The 17,422-nt window shown below is 43.1% G+C and overlaps 1 protein-coding gene across 1 annotated transcript in view; it reads right to left on the bottom strand.

Moving 5' to 3' along the window:
• Positions 1-17,422, bottom strand: part of FH (fumarate hydratase) — a 118,276-nt gene that overhangs the window by 72,921 nt on the left and 27,933 nt on the right. The window contains exon 2 of the mRNA XM_044291188.1: positions 5,668-5,802. Within this exon, the coding sequence (XP_044147123.1) occupies positions 5,668-5,802 (135 nt within the window). The remainder of the gene's footprint in view (positions 1-5,667; positions 5,803-17,422) is intronic.

Raw genomic sequence — 17,422 nt, 5'->3', positions numbered from 1 at the left:
GAAGGGTTGGGGTTTCATCTGACCAGATATTTGCAGCCATATTTGTTTAAACTAAAAACATGGACTTAGTATAAGGGTCCATTCACACATCCGCAAAACGGGGCTGGAATGTGCTGTCTGCATCTGCATTTGCGGATTCGCACTTCCGTTCCACCAAAAAATAGAACATGCCCTACTCTTGTCTACAATAGCTCAATACCCCTAAAAATATAGGCTGGGGCCTGACATTCAAAGCCAAAAAGGTTGCACACTTCATTTTTGGCCCCGTTGTATGTCCAGTAAGCAGATTGTGGTTTTACTGTGGGTGCTTCGATAAATAGAAGAAACCAGTGCAATAAAATTTGGGGTGTTTTTCATTAGTTTCCTCTGAAACTGAAACACAACAAAATTTAATTACCTAAAAAAATAAAAAAAATAGTAGGGCCCTAATATTCACTAGACCCGAAGTCTAGCCCTCTGAGGGATCTAGTTTCTAAAATGTGGTCATTTAGGGGTGGGGGGTATCATTTTAGCAGCTCTACGCCTGTGTAAGTGTGAAATGGGGTCTGAAACATTTTCAAGCAAAATTTGTGTCCTGAAAGCCACTACTGGGTGAGCCTTTCCTTTCGTGCATTGCAGAGTGTCCCAATACAGGTTTAGGGCCACAACGGGGATGTTTCTAAAACTGAGAGAAAAAAGGGTGACAAAATGTAGGGTGCATTATTTTATTTTTGTGTGTCCTTGGGAAACAAAAAGGGGGGGGATGTTATTTTTGCAGATCTTTGCTTGTACAAGTGTGCAACAAGGCCTGAAACATTATCAAGCAAAATTTGTGCCATGAGAGCCATGTGTATCCAGATACAGTTTTAGGGCCATAAAGGGGATATTTCTGAAAATGAGAGAAATGGGATGTATTTCTTAATTTTTATGTGAACTGTGCAAATATGTCTTTAAAAGGACACATTTGTGAAAAAAATGCAATTCTTATTTTTTTGCTTTGCATTAGTTCCTACAAAAAAATAAAAAAATAAAAATGTGTGGGGCCAAAATACTCACTACACACCTAGATAAGTACACTAAGGGGTCTAGTATATAAAAAAAATGGGTCACTTTGAGGGTTATCAATCAAATAGACACCTGTCAGCCTCCGCAAACTTATGTTTGGTGCAGGAAAACATGCTGCATTTAAAAAAAAAATTCAAAGTCTGTTAAAAAGTAAAAAAAATATTAGTCAGTCACCTAAACTGTAAAAAAAAAGTATTTCTTAAAATATATATATTATATATACACACATACATACAGTACAGACCAAAAGTTTGGACACACCTTCTCATTCAAAGAGTTTTCTTTATTTTCATGACTATGAAAATTGTAGATTCACACTGAAGGCATCAAAATTATGAATTAACACATGTGGAATTATATACATAACAAAAGTGTGAAACAACTGAAAACATGGCATATTCTAGGTTCTTCAATGTAGCCACCTTTTGCTTTGATTACTGCTTTGCACACTCTTGGCATTATCTTGATGAGCTTCAAGAGGTAGTCACCTGAAATGGTTTTCACTTCACAGGTGTGCCCTGTCAGGTTTAATAAGTGGGATTTCTTGCCTTATAAATGGGGTTGGGACCATCAGTTGCGTTGTGGAGAAGTCAGGTGGTTACACAGCTGATAGTCCTACTGAATAGACTGTTAGAATTTGTATTATGGCAAGAAATAAGCAGCCAAGTAAAGAAATACAAGTGGCCATCATTACTTTAAGAAATTAAGGTCAGTCAGTCCGAAAAATTGGGAAAACTTTGAAAGTGTCCCCAAGTGCAGTCACAAAAACCATCAAGCACTACAAAGAAACTGGCTCACATGCGGACCGCCCCAGGAAAGGAAGACCAAGAGTCGCCTCTGCTGCGGAGGATAAGTTCCTCCGAGTCACCAGCCTCAGAAATCGTAGGTTAACAGCAGCTCAGATTAGAGACCAGGTCAATGCCACACAGAGTTCTAGCAGCAGACACATCTCTAGAACAACTGTTAAGATGAGACTGTGTGAATCAGGCCTTCATGGTAGAATATCTGCTAGGAAACCACTGCTAAGGACAGGCAACAAGCAGAAGAGACTTGTTTGGGCTAAAGAACACAAGGAATGGACATTAGACCAGTGGAAATCTGCACTTTGGTCTGAGGAGTCCAAATTTGAGATCTTTGGTTCCAACCAACGTGTCTTTGTGCGACGCAGAAAAGGTGAACGGATGGACTCTACATGCCTGGTTCCCACCGTGAAGCATGGAGGAGGTGGTGTGATGGTGTGGGGGTGCTTTGCTGGTGACACTGTTGGGGATTTATTCAAAATTGAAGGCATACTGAACCAGCATGGCTACCACAGCATCTTGCAGCGGCATTCTACTCCATTCGGTTTGCGTTTAGTTGGACCATCATTTATTTTTCAACAGGACAATGACCCCAAACACACCTCAGGCTGTGTAAGGGCTATTTGAACATGAAGGAGAGTGATGGGGTGTTGCGCCAGATGACCTGGCCTCCAGTCACCGGACCTGAACCCAATCGAGACGGTTTGGGGTGAGCTGGACCGCAGAGTGAAGGCAAAAGGGCCAACAAGTGCTAAGCATCTCTGGGAACTCCTTCAAGACTGTTGGAAGACCATTTCAGGTGACTACCTCTTGAAGCTCATCAAGAGAATGCCAAGAGTGTGCAAAGCAGTAATCAAAGCAAAAATGTGGCTACATTGAAGAACCTAGAACATGACATATATACATAACAAAAAAGTGTGAAACAACTGAAAATAATTCCACATGTGTTAATTCATAGTTTTGATGCCTTCAGTGTGAATCTACAATTTTCAGTCATGAAAATAAAGAAAACTCTTTGAATGAGAAGGTGTGTCCAAACTTTTGGTCTGCACTGTGTGTATATATATATATATATATATATATATATATATATATATATATATATATATATATATATATATATATATATATATATATATATACACATACACACACACACACATACACATACACATATATCTATACTGACAGGAACTGTCCCACAGGATTGGAGCATGGCAAATGTGGTGCCAATATTCAAAAAGGTTCCAAAAACAGTGCCTGGAAACTATAGGCCGGTAAGTTTAACATCTGTTGTAGGGAACTGTTTGAAGGTTTTCTAAGAGATGCTATATTAGAGCATCACAACGGAAATAAGCAAATAACGCCATATCAGCATGGCTTTGTGAGGGATCGGTCATGTCAAACTAATTTAATCAGTTTCTATGAGGAGGCAAGTTCTAGACTTGACAACGGCAAATCAATGGATGTCGTATATCTGGACTTCTCCAAAGCATTTGACACTGTACCACATAAAAGGTTAGTATATAAAATGAGAATGCTCGGACTGGGAGAAAATGTCTGTATGTGGGTAAGTAACTGGCTGAGTGAAAACAGAGGGTGGCTATTAACGGTACACACTCAGATTTGGTCACCGTCACTAGTGGGGTACCTCAGGGGTCAGTATTGGGCCCCATTCTCTTCAATATATTTATTCATGATCTTGTAGAAGGCTTGCATAGCAAAATATAAATTTTTGCAGATGACACTAAACTGTGTAAAGTAATTAACACGGAAGAGGACAGTATACTACTACAGAGGGATCTGGATAGATTGGAGGCTTGGGCAGATAAGTGGCAGATGAGGTTTAACACTGACAAATGCAAAGTTATGCACATGGGAAGGAATAATGCAAGTCACCCGTACATACTAAATGGAAAAACACTGGGTAACACTGACATGGAAAAGGATCTAGGAATTTTAATAAACAGCAAACTGAGCTGCAAAAAACAGTGTCAGGCAGCTGCTGCCAAGGCCAATAAGATAATGGGTTGCATCAAAAGGGGCATAGATGCCCGTGATGAGAACATAGTCCTACCACTTTACAATCGCTAGTCAGACCACACATGGAGTACTGTGTGCAGTTCTGGGGAGACATAGCAGAGCTGGAGAGGGTCCAGAGGAGGGCAACTAAAGTAATAACTAGAATGGGGCAACTACAGTACCCGGAAAGATTATGAAAATTAGGGTTATTCACTTTAGAAAAAAGGAGACTAAGGGGAGATCAAATTACTATGTATAATTATATCAGGGGTCAGTACAGAGATCTATCCCATCATCTGTTTATCCCCAGGACTGTGACTGTGACGAGGGGACGTCCTCTGTGTCTGAAGGAAAGAAGGTTTGTACACAAACATAGAAGAGGATTCTTTACGGTAAGAGCAGTAAGACTATGGAACTCTCTGCCTGAGGAGGTGGTGATGGAGAGTACAATAAAGAAATTCAAGAGGGGCCTGGATGTATTTCTGGAGCTTAATGATATTACAGGCAATAGCTACTAGAGAGGGGTCGTTGATCCAGGGATTTATTCTGATTGGAGTCGGGAAGGAATTTTTTTAGTGGGGAGAATTGGCTTCTACCTCAGAGTTTTTTTTTTTTGCCTTCCTCTGGATCAACTTGCAGGATAACAGGCCGAACTGGATGGACAAATGTCTTTTTTCGGCCATATATACTATGTTACTATATAAAATTAGAAAGAAAAAATAAACGAAAAAATAATTTTGGGTGTTTTCAGTAAATATATGCAAAAAACAAAAGGTGTCATTTTATCACCTAAATAAAGTACAATATGTAAGGACAATTTCAAAATTATTTCGATGAGTTATTCTAAAATCTGGCTTGGTTATTAAGCCCTTTTCAGGGCTGGTCGTTAAAGGGTTTCATCCTTTATGCCGTACTATGATTACAACATGCAAGGCTTACCATCCTCCAGTCTTATTGCATTTCAGCTCCAATTATTCTTGCCACTTATCACGTAGCTTTAAAGCCGTCCAGCAGGGCCCAAAAAGCATCCAACAAAGCAAAAGATACACAACACAGGCTTGTCCATTACGCAAAAGACAGAACATGTGAGTGGGTCTGTAACATAATGCGGACGGCATAAGGACTGCATTTGTATTTTGGGGATCCACGTTTTGCAGGCTGCAAAACACATACTGTCGTGTGCATAAGGCCTTACAGAGACAGCTGGTTGTGCCACATGGTTTCCTTAAAGCAGGGATGGCCAACCTGTGGCTCTCCAGCTGTTGTAAAACTACAACTCCCACCATGCCCTGCTGTAGGCTGATAGCTGTAGGCAGTCTGGGCATGCTGGGAGTCGTAGTTTTACAACAGCTGGAGAGCCTCATGTTGGCCATCCCTGCCTTAAAGGGTCTGTCCAGCAATTTATATTGATGATCTATCTTCAGGATAGGTCACCCAGGACTCCCGCCGATCAGCTGTTTGACGAGGAGGCTCTGGTACACTAGGTGTCGTTTCCTGTGGTGCGGTGGCGTAGTGCAATTACAAGTTCTCGTCATTACACTGCACTTCAGCAAACAGCTGATCGGCAGGAGTCCTGGGTGATGGACCTCTGCTGATCAGATATTGATGACCTATCTGGAGAATAAGTCATCAATATATATGGCCAGACATCCCCTTTAAGCCCTCCTACATGTAAATGGGAGTTACTGAAACAGTGTAGCACAGCAACCATGGCCAAAGCTGCTGTGCAGCCCTAGCCTCATACACAGAGCCTGTTGACCGTAAACGGGTGAAGGATACAAGTTATACAACGGTTACTTACCGGCATCCGCTCAGTCACACCTCCAATTTTGAAATTCATTGTTGAACGAACAGTCTGAGCTCCGTAATATTTATCATTGGGAACCTTCAGTTCTCCAAAGGTGTCAAATTCAATTCTATAAGAATCAGAACTGGCCTGCAATGAAACACATGACTGAAATTACTTACACGTGACTAATACAAGCAGAATAGTAAGGCGGGGGCCACTTGAGGACAAGAGGACTGTGCAGCACTGTCTGCATCCCAAGTAATGAATGCCACCGTAAAAGTCACTGAGGTAAATGTACCAATATAACAATATACATGTTGCTTAAAAAAAAGCGCATCTCTAAAAATCACATTTGCCTGAGATGTTCTTGTAAAATCCTCAAATATATAGTGATTAAAGGGGGTTGTCCGAGTTATTTTTTTGTTCTATGTTCCTAATTAAGCAAATGTAACAGCTTTCCAATTAACTTACTTTATCTGCAGTGGCTGGTTTATCAGATTTGACTGAGGGTCACATGACCTGTGATGTCAGCTTCTCTCCCTGCTCTGATAAAGGTCGTTTACAAGCCTGGCCACGCCCCCTTCACTGCCATCTACTCTCTCCTAGGATTCTTAACCCCTTCAGCCGCACAGCTCTGCAGGCAGCGAGGAGACAATGCTGGGCACTGAAGCTGACATACTAGAGAGAGCATTGCACAAGAAGGTAGGGGGAAGATCCTGTGTGTATTAGCAGTGTCATACAGCTGGGAATTGTAGTTCTACACATACAAGTTTCTGTTGATTCTCCCAGCACTCAGGGCAGCTCTTGTATCCACTCCCTTAGCAGTGTCATTATTCAGCTGGGACTTGTAGTTCTACACATACAAGAGGAATTAAAGAGGACCTTTCATCGGTCCAAACATTGTGAACTAAGTATCATGATATATACAGCGGCGCCCGAGGATCTCACTGCACTTACTATTATCCCTGGGCGCCGCTCCATTCTCCCGCTATGCCCTCAGATGACGTCCGCATGACATCAGTTTTTTGCGGATCCATTGCAATAATGCCTATACTTGTCCGCAAACTAGAAAAAAAATTGGACATGCACAATTTTTTTATTTTTTTTTGCGGAGCTATGGAACAGACATACTGATGCGGGCCAATTGAAATTAATGTGTCCACATCCTATCCGCAAAAAAAAAAAAAAAAATATGGAATGGACACTGAAACAAACAACTTTCGTGTGCATGAGGCATTAGTTGTAGGCTTTTTTAGGAACCATTTTGGGGTATATTTAGTGTATTAAATAACTTATTTTATTTTACTTTATTTTTAGGGGGGGGGGGGGGAGAAAGAACAGCAATTTACACTATTTTGTGGAATTTAGGCTATTTTCCCACCTGCGTTCGGTGCGGATCCATCTTGTATCTGCACAGACGGATCAGCACTGATAATTCAAACACTTGTATCCATTCATAACGGATCAGTTTGCATTATTCATTTAAAAAAAGGTCTGAATTCAAAACGGATCCGTCTTGACTTACATTGAAAGTCAATGGGGGACGGATCCGTTTTCAATTGCACCATATTGTGTCAGTGAAAAAACGGATCTGTCCCCATTGACTTACATTGTAAGTCAGGACGGATCCGTTTGGCTCTGCAAAGTCAGGCGGTCACCAAAACGCTGTAAGCTCAGTTGTAGTGTCCGCCTCAAAAGCAGAACGGAGACAAAACGCTGCCAAATTTATGCATTCTGAATGGATCCTTATCCATTCAGAATGCTTTGGGGCTGAACTGATCCGTTTTGGGCAGCTTGTGAGAGCCCTGAAATAGATCTCACAAGCGGACCCAGGAAGTCCAGTGTGAAAGTAGCCTTATTTACGGAGTTCATTGTGTGGTAAAAATGACAATTTTATTATGTGGGTCAGTACTAGAGTGGCCAGAGGTTCGGCTTCCAGACTTCCTGTCCTCCGTCCAATGCAGGGCTTGGACAGACACAGGGATGTCCGTTTCAACAGCTCATGATCAGACAGCATCACTGTGCAGGGAGAAAGCCACCCTTCTTCCCAACCCTGCAGCTGACACGAAGTTGATTTTACCTTAATTTTTTAAATCCCATTGGCTTTGGCGTGGGAAGGGAGTTGCCTAACAAGACCGGGGACATGGCTTAGCGGAGCTGGGTTTTACAGTCCAGCTTTTCAGTCAGTACGCTGATGATAATATTGAGTAGATGCATTTCCATATTCCCTATTTTAGTGTTCTCGTTAAGAGGCTAACAGGGTACCAGACTTTTTAAAGGGAACCTGTCACCTCTACTACGCTACCCTCACTGAGCGTTTCTAAATGTTCATTGTGTTACCCTAAACATATAAATTACACTTTTCATTTCATTTGCAGACAAATTTTATAAGTATTATGCATTTTTGTACTTCCCGCCTTTTATGCAAATTACCATACAAGAGTCATATCTTACTTGTGTGACCAGAGAAGTCATATTTTCAAGCTCTGGCTCACCCCAGGTTAAATTGCATATGTATCAAATCGGTTTTTACACACAATAAAAGCACACAGAGCTATGGGGACTGGATATTGCGAATTTACTAGCGGCCATCTAGCAACCCATGTCCTATGCTCTATACCCAAAATCCAGGTGACAGGTTCTCTTTAAATATTCCCTATTGAAATGTATTGTCACCTGCTAATTACTTTGCACACAGCGCCATCTACTGTCATGATGCAGCCTGTTTTATACCACTTCCTATATCAGTAATTAGCTCCTTCTGAGCTCTCATAAGTTAGGCCATTCCAGCCACCTTAGTTTACCATCAGCCCCTGCTTCTTGGTCTTGGGTCCTGCCCCTTCTTCTAGCAGTAGCCATCTTGTCTTCATGGAAGTTAGACATGTTGTCTGTCTCTCTCCACCATTTAGTTCATCCTGCTGTTTAACCTTAACCATAGTACAGTCGGTGAGTCCTACTTAGGCTACTTTCACACTCGCATTTTGTGCGGATCCGTCATGGACGGATCCGTTCAGATAATACAACCGTCTGCATCCGGTCCAAAACGTTTGTATTATCTTTAACATAGCCAAGACGGATCCGTCTTGAACACCATTGAAAGTCAATGGAGGATGGATACGTTTTCTATTGTGCCAGTGAAAACTGATCCGTTTGGCTCAGCTGCAGGCAGCGTTTTGGTGTCCGTCTCCAAAGCAGAATGGAGACTGATCGGAGGCAAACTAATGCATTCTGAGCGGATCCTTACCCATTCAGAATGCATTAGAGTGCAAACTGATCCGTTTTGGACCGCATGTGAGAGCCCTGAACGGATCTCACAAACGGAAAGCCAAAACGCCAGTGTTATAATAGACTAACCTTTATCATCCCACACAAGGTTATCTTTGTATTGCTGTGCCTTAGCTGTACCCACGTTACTATGTGGTCAGCTTTCCTTAGTCAGTCCTCTTGCCCTCATCTGCAACACGCGGCCTATACGTTATTCATACCCATATGCATTCCATATGTTTGTACATTACATACACTCTTGCTATGCTATATCATGCATACTGTGTTATACATATTTGCCTCACAGTAAGCATTGTTATTTTCTTGTAGTTTTACACTGACCCTGTAAAGGACCCCCAGCGTCTTCAGTGCATTGTTAGAAGAGTTTAGCTGCCCGTCAACGTGTGAAGGTGGCAGAACACCAGCTTTCCAACAAGACCAGTACCATGCTTCAAGAGATAGCAGCAGCTGAAGCAGACCCTCCACTTTCTGCCCGAGCTCAGCTGGGGCAGAACAGTTTTTAGGGAACCTGTCACCAGGATTTTGTGTATAGAGCTGGGGACATGGGTTACTAGATGGCCGCTAGCACATCCGCAATATCTAGTCCCTATAAATCGGTGTGCTTTTATTGTGTAAAAAAAATAAAAATAAAAAATAAAATTTACCTGGGATGAGTCCTTGAAAATATGACTCTTCTCTGGTCACACGGCCATTATGTCTCGTTATCACTAACTTTTGTTTATTGCAGATACAAAAAGTTAAAGGGGTTGTCAGCTTTTTTCTGTTGATAACCTATCTTTCTCCCCCTCCTGGTGCCCAACACTGTCATCCTGCTGCTACCCTCTATAGTGCTGAGAAAATAGTGCCACACGGATATTCCCCTCCCCCCAATAGCTGAGACTGCCCTCAATAGTAATAGTGCCCCCTACAGCAAACCCAATAATAGTAATGCCTTCCATATTGTGCCCAATAATAATGCCCCACAGTACCCCCAATATTAAGTGTCCCCATTTATATAATGCCCCCACATATAATGCTCCCCCCTGCTGCAGAATAATGGCCCCCACATATAATGCTCCCCCCCCCGCTGCAGAATAATGGCCCCCACATATAATGCTCCCCCCCTGCTGCAGAATAATGGCCCCCACATGTAATGCTCCCCCCCTGCTGCAGAATAATGGCCCCCACATGTAATGCTCCCCCCTGCTTCAGAATAATGGCCCCCACATGTAATGCTCCCCCCTGCTTCAGAATAATGGCCCCCACATGTAATGCTCCCCCCCTGCTGCAGAATAATGGCCCCCACATGTAATGCTCCCCCCCTGCTGCAGAATAATGGCCCCCACATGTAATGCTCCCCCCTGCTTCAGAATAATGGCCCCCACATGTAATGCTCCCCCCTGCTTCAGAATAATGGCCCCCACATGTAATGCTCCCCCCCTGCTGCAGAATAATGGCCCCCACATGTAATGCTCCCCCCCTGCTGCAGAATAATGGCCCCCACATGTAATGCTCCCCCCTGCTTCAGAATAATGGCCCCCACATGTAATGCTCCCCCCTGCTTCAGAATAATGGCCCCCACATGTAATGCTCCCCCCCTGCTGCAGAATAATGGCCCCCACATGTAATGCTCCCCCCCTGCTTCAGAATAATGGCCCCCACATGTAATGCTCCCCCCTGCTTCAGAATAATGGCCCCCACATGTAATGCTCCCCCCTGCTTCAGAATAATGGCCCCCACATGTAATGCTCCCCCCCTGCTGCAGAATAATGGCCCCCACATGTAATGCTCCCCCCCCTGCTGCAGAATAATGGCCCCCACATGTAATGCTCCCCCCCCCCCCGCTGCAGAATAATGGCCCCCACATGTAATGCTCCCCCCCTGCTGCAGAATAATGGCCCCCACATGTAATGCTCCCCCCCTGCTGCAGAATAATGGCCCCCACATGTAATGCTCCCCCCCGCTGCAGAATAATGGCCCCAACATATAATGCTCCCCCCTGCTGCAGAATAATGGCCCCCACATATAATGCTCCCCCCTGAAGAATAATGGCCTCCACATATAAAATTGGTTTAATGGAAAATAAATAAAAATTCAAAATTTTTCATTACTTAAAAAGGGGTCAAAAAGATATATGCATCCCAAAATGGTATAAAAAAACAAAACAAAACACACACAGCTATGTAGACAACTATAAACTTGTGGGGGTCAGAATACGGCAATGGAAAAAGAAATGATCTATCTATCTATCTATCTATATGTTACCAAAATAAAAAATCACCATCTCAGGTAGGAGTAAAATTTGTTATTTACCAACTTTACTAGCAAATTGCTCTTTTTTTTATTTTATGATTCCATATTATGAAACAGCCTTTCATTGTTTGCTAGGGCAGAGTACAGTACATTTAAAAAACATTTGGATTGAATAAACAGAGCTCAGATGAACAAATCTGAAGTGCAGTATTCTGGTAGTCTGTTCTGGCCGAGGAGCAGATTTCCTTGAAATCTAGGAGCCACGTCATAAAGCCCCCAGTAGATGCCTCCATAGTGCCCCCCCACTTTTCCATAGAGCCCCCCAATAATGCATGCCATTATATAGGGCCCCCATAGTGCTCCTTCCCCTCTTCTCCATAATGCCCCCCATAATGTGTTAGTATATATGGCCCCCCATAATGTTCCAGTATATAGGGCCCATATAGTGCTTCCCCTCTTCTCCATAGTGCTCCCTCATGTTGTGCCAGTATATAGGGCCACCATAGTGCTTCCCATCTTCTCCATAGTGCCCAACCCACCATATTTTGCCAGTATATAGGGCTCCCACCCCCCTTCTTGCCAGAGTATACTATAAATAATAAAAAAAAAAATATATACTTACCTTATGCTGCTGTCATTGATGCGATGCAGGCCTCTTCCGGCCTATGTCCTGCACTGTATGGCTCAGGTGGCGCGATGACGTCATTGTGCTGCCTGCACCGGCTTCTGATAGAATGGGCAAGGGAGACGCCTCTTCCCTGCTCCTCCGCACCATTCATCTCTATCGCTGTACTGAGAACGGCGTTACAGATGAATATGGAGATGAGCGCTTCCACAATGGAGGCGCTCATCTCCACTCCTGCTTCCTCCAGACAGAACGGGTCCCCCTCCGGCACTCCGCAACCGTCGCTCATGGATCTTTGAAAATGGGCTGACAAATACCCAAGCCCCAGGACAAAATTTCTGATCGCCATGGCGACCTGGGATTTGTTGAGCCCTGCCATAGGAGGAGTCTTTTGCCATGCTTAATTAAAAAAAAAAAAAAAAAAAAAACATTAACCCCTTAGTGACCTGCCTATTTTGGGCCATACTGACCAAGTGTTCTTCCTTTTTTATTGTTGCCTTCCAAAAGCTATAACTTTTTTATTTTCCCATCTATATACCTATGTGAGGGCTTGTTTTTTTTTGCGGGACACATAACTCTCTGAATAACTTCTAGTAAACAGTAACTAAACCTTTATATGAACTTTTCATATGAGGTCCCTAATATCCTAATAAAACTCAGGCTACTTTCACACTGCCGTTTCTGGGTCCGCCTGTGAGATCCGTTTGGCTCTCACAAGCGGCCCAAAACGGATCAGTTCAGCCCCAATGCATTCTGAATGGATAAGGATACGTTCAGAATGCATCAGTTTGTCTCCGTTCAGCCTCCATTCCACTCTGGAGGCGGACACCAAAACGCTGCTTGCAGCGTTTTGATGTCCGTCTGACGAAACTGAGCCAAACGGATCCGTCCAGACTTACAATTTAAGTCAATGGGGACGGATCCGTTTTCACTGACACAATATGGTGCAATTGAAAACGGCTCCGCCTCCCATTGACTTTCAATGTAAGTCAAACCGGATCCGTTTGCATTATCATTATCCATGGTAAGGCCTCACGCACACGACAGTGTTTTTTCACTGTCAGTGATTTGGCTTCAGTGGTCCGTGTCCGATTTTGCTTCAGTTGTGTTTCCTTGCGTCTTCTTTTTTTATGTCTGAACTGGAATTAGGATCACGGACGCGGAGAAAAAAAAAAACGGAGGACTATCAGTTATTTTTTTCCACAGCTCCACAGAAATGAATGGGCCCTCTGCTAAACTGTGAAAAATGACGGAACGGACACGGATGCACATAACAGTCGTGTGCATGAGGCCTAATGCAAACGGATCCGTTCTGAACGGATACAAGCGTTTGCATTATAGGTGCGGATCCGTCTGTGCAGATACCAGACGGATAAACGCAGGTGTGAAAGCAACTCTATTACCGTATATACTAAAGTATAAGACGAGTTTTTTTTTTGGGAACATATTTTTGTGCTCAAAAAGCCCCCCTCGTCTTATACTCGAGTCTAGGTCTTGATTGCGAAAATTCAAATTTTCGCATAAAAATTCGCATGAACTGGTATTTTCCCAAAAATCGAATATTCGCTTTAGTTGGTTTTTGTACTGTTAAAGTTATTGTTGATACCATATTGTTTTTCTTTGAAATAAATAAATATTCAAAAACCTTTAACCTACTGATGCCTCAATTAATGTAATTTTATTGGTACGGTATCTTTTTATTTTTGAAATTTACCAGTAGCTGTTGCATTTCCCACCCTAGTCTTATACTCGACTCAATTTTCCCCATTTTTGGGGGGTAAAATTAGGGGCCTCGGCTTATATTCGGGTCGGCTTATACTCGAGTATATACGGTATATTTTATTAATCAATTTTCTATTTTTACTACACTTTTCCCTGCCTAAAGCGCACCATTCCCTGAGCGCTTAAAACTCAGTTCTCCGTACACCTCTGAGTGACAATCAATTTCACATGCTGTTGTGCAAATGGGATAGACAACAGGTGGAAATTATAGGCAATTAGCAAGACACCCCTAATAAAGGAGTGGTTCTGAAGGTGGTGACCACAGACCACTTCTCAGTTCCTATGCTTCCTGGCTGATGTTTTGGTCACTTTTGAATGCTGGCGGTGCTTTCACTCTAGTGGTAGCATGAGACGGAGTCTAGAACCTACACAAGTGGCTCAGGTAGTGCAGCTTATCCAGGATGGCACATCAATGCGAGCTGTGGGAAGAAGGTTTGCTGTGTCTGTCAGCGTAGTGTCCAGAGCATTGAGGCGCTACCAGGGAGGAGACAGGCCAGTACATCAGGAGATGTGGAGGAGGCCGTAGGAGGGCAACAACCCAGCATCAGGACCGCTACCTCCGCCTTTGTGCAAGGAGGAACAGGAGGAGCACTGCCAGAGCCCTGCAAAATGACCTCCAGCAGGCCACAAATGTGCATGTGTCTGCTCAAACGGTCAGAAACAGACTCCATGAGGGCCCAACGTCCACAGGTGGGGGTTGTGCTTACAGCCCAACACCGTGCAGGACGTTTGGCATTTTCTAGAGAACACCAAGATTGGCAAATTCGCCACTGGCGTCCTGTGCTCTTCACAGATGAAAGCAGGTTCACACTGAGCACATGTGACAGACGTGACAGTCTGGAGACGCCGTGGAGAACGTTCTGCTGCCTGCAACATCCTCCAGCATGACCGGTTTGGTATTGGGTCAGTAATGGTGTGGGGTGGCATTTCTTTGGAGGGCCGCACAGCCCTCCATGTGCTCGACAGAGGTAGCCTGACTGCCATTAGGTACCGAGATGAGATCCTCAGACCCCTTGTGAGACCATATGCTGGTGCGGTTGGTCCTGGGTTCCTCCTAATGCAAGACAATGCTAGACCTCATGTGGCTGGAGTGTGTCAGCAGTTCCTGCAAGACGAAGGCATTGATGCTATGGACTGGCCCGCCCGTTCCCCAGACCTGAATCCAATTGAGCACATCTGGGACATCATGTCTCGCTCTATCCACCAACGTCACGGTGCACCACAGACTGTCCAGGAGTTGGCAGATGCTTTAGTCCAGGTCTGGGAGGAGATCCCGCAGGAGACCGTCCGCCACTTCATCAGGAGCATGCACAGGCGTTGTAGGGAGGTCATACAGGCACGTGGAGGCCACACACACTACTGAACCTCATTTTGACTTGTTTTAAGGACATTACATCAAAGTTGGATCAGCCTGTAGTGCGTTTTTCCACTTTAATTTTGAGTGCGACTCCAAATCCAGACCTCCATGGGTTGAAAAATGTAATTTCAAATTTGTGTGTGATTTTGTTGTCAGCACATTCAACTATGTAAAGAATAAAGTATTTCAGAAGAATATATATATATATATATATATATATATATATATATATATATATTCATACACACATACATACACACACTCTGTAAAAAAAAGCCATTTTTGTCCCCTTACATCACAAAAAGCGCAACACCAAGTGATCAAAAAGGCGCATGTCCCACAAAATGGTACCAAACTGTCACCTCATCCCGAAAAAATTAGACCCTAACTAAGACAATCGGACAAAAATGAAAAAAGCTATGGCTCTCAGACTATGAAGACACTAAATTAGAATTTTAAATAAATAAGAAAAAGTATACATATTGGATATTGCCACGTCCGTAACGATCTGCTCTATAAAAATGTCACATGACCTAACCCCTCAGGTGAACGCTGTAAAAATAAATAAAAACTGTGCTAAAACAAGAAATTTTTGGGTCACCTTGCCTCATAAAGTGTTAAAATGAATGATAACAAAACAAAAAAAATCATATGTACCCAAAAAATTGTACCAATAAAACTGCCACCCTATACCCTGGTTTCCAAAATGGGGTCACTTTTTTGGGAGTTTCTACTGTAAGGGTGCATCAGGGGAGCTTCAAATGGGACATGGCATCTAAAAACCAGTTCAGCAAAATCTGCCTTCTAAAAACCATATGGCCCTCCTTTTCTTCTGCGTCCTGCCGTGTGCCCTTACATCAGTTTACGACCACATGTGGGGCGTTTATGTAAACCGCAGAATCAGGGTAATATTGAGTTTTGTTTGGCTGTTAACCCTCGATGTGTTAAAGAAATAAAAAAATCTGCCAAAAAAGTGAAATTTTGAAATTTGATCTCCATTTTCCTTTAATTCTTGTGGAACACCTAAAGGGTTAACAAAGTTTGTAAAAATCAGTTTCTACAATGGGGTTATTTATGGGGGTATCCACTATTTAAGTCCCACAAAGTGATTTCAGACCTGAACTGGTCCTTAAAAAGTGAGTTTTGGCAATTTTGCTTCCAAAATTCTAAGCCTTCTAAAAAAATAAAATGACATTTACAAAATAATGCCAACGTAAAGTAGACATATGGGGAATATTAAGTAAATATTTTATGAGGTATCACTTTGTTTTAAAAGCAGAGAAATAGAAATTTAGAAAATTGCGAATTTTTCTAAATTTTTGATAAATTTGGGACTTTTTCATAAATAAAAAGGTGAAATATATTGACTCAAATTTATGACTATAATGAAGTAAAATATGTCACGAGAAAACAATCTCTGAATGGCTTGGATAAGTAAAAGCGTTCCAAAGCTTTTATCACATAAAGTAACATATGTAAGATTTCCTGGTCAGGAAGGGGGAAAATGGCCCGGATGTGAAGTGGTCAGAAAACACCCAAAGATAGTCACGGTTACCAATGCTCTGTATATAGATACAGCAGGGACATGGAGATAATGTGTTCTCTGTATTCAAAGTAAAAAAAGTAAATAACAAATAGAAAGAAATATGAAAAAATAAAAATAAAAATGCAAGTAAAAATGAAAAAAAGTGGATTTTTTTATTCACTCACTCAATGGCATAGAGTGTAGGGTGAAAAAAGAAATCCACTTGTTTCACTGTATGCTGCCTTTCTTCCATAATTTTAGATAGATATGAGACAGATTATAGATAGATCATATTATATTTAGACAACTGTGTTCCAGGTAGCAAATAGTTAAACAAAAAGTTTGCAGGTGCAGAGTACAGGTCCTGTACAGTCTCTGTAGGCTGTCTCCCCTCCTATTAGTCCGGACTGTCAGGTTATGTCTGCCAACAAGCAGCCCTTGTGATTTATTGCAGCACAGAGAGGAGAGAGGGGCCGGCAGCAGGCTACTACAGTCACAGTGCAGGGCCTCCGTCAGAGAGAGAAGGGGCGGGGCCAAGGTCTGCCCGACTGCTGTAGAGCCAGGAGACCAGCGCTCCTTGCTGTGCTGTCCGTGTTCTTCTCAGGAGCAGCCACCTGCTCTCTTCCACGTCTGTCTGGGCAGCTCAGCGGGGGGCCCCCATTTAGGGATGGGGGACCTTGGCAATTGCCCTAATGCCAATTGGTCAGCAGTAACCAGAAAGTAGTCCACCACAGGACAAATGGTGCACTTACACTGGGCCCCATTGGCAGCACCATCAACTTCAATTGGATTGGTATCCTCAGGATGAAAATACAGTTGAAAAGTAGACAGAGGCATTCCAGTGCACACAGATTGTGGGGTGTAGCTGGCAGAAGGCCCCTAAGAAGTAGGCACCAACTGCTGCTCTCTGCACCCCACAGATGCAGTGCTAAAGGTACGACCACATGGCACAGTCGTGCCC

This window comes from Bufo gargarizans, chromosome 4, assembly GCF_014858855.1.
Source record: "Bufo gargarizans isolate SCDJY-AF-19 chromosome 4, ASM1485885v1, whole genome shotgun sequence".
Taxonomy (NCBI): domain Eukaryota; kingdom Metazoa; phylum Chordata; class Amphibia; order Anura; family Bufonidae; genus Bufo; species Bufo gargarizans.
The sequence above is the reverse complement of the archived record's forward strand: the minus strand, read 5'-3'. Positions and strand labels throughout refer to the sequence as shown.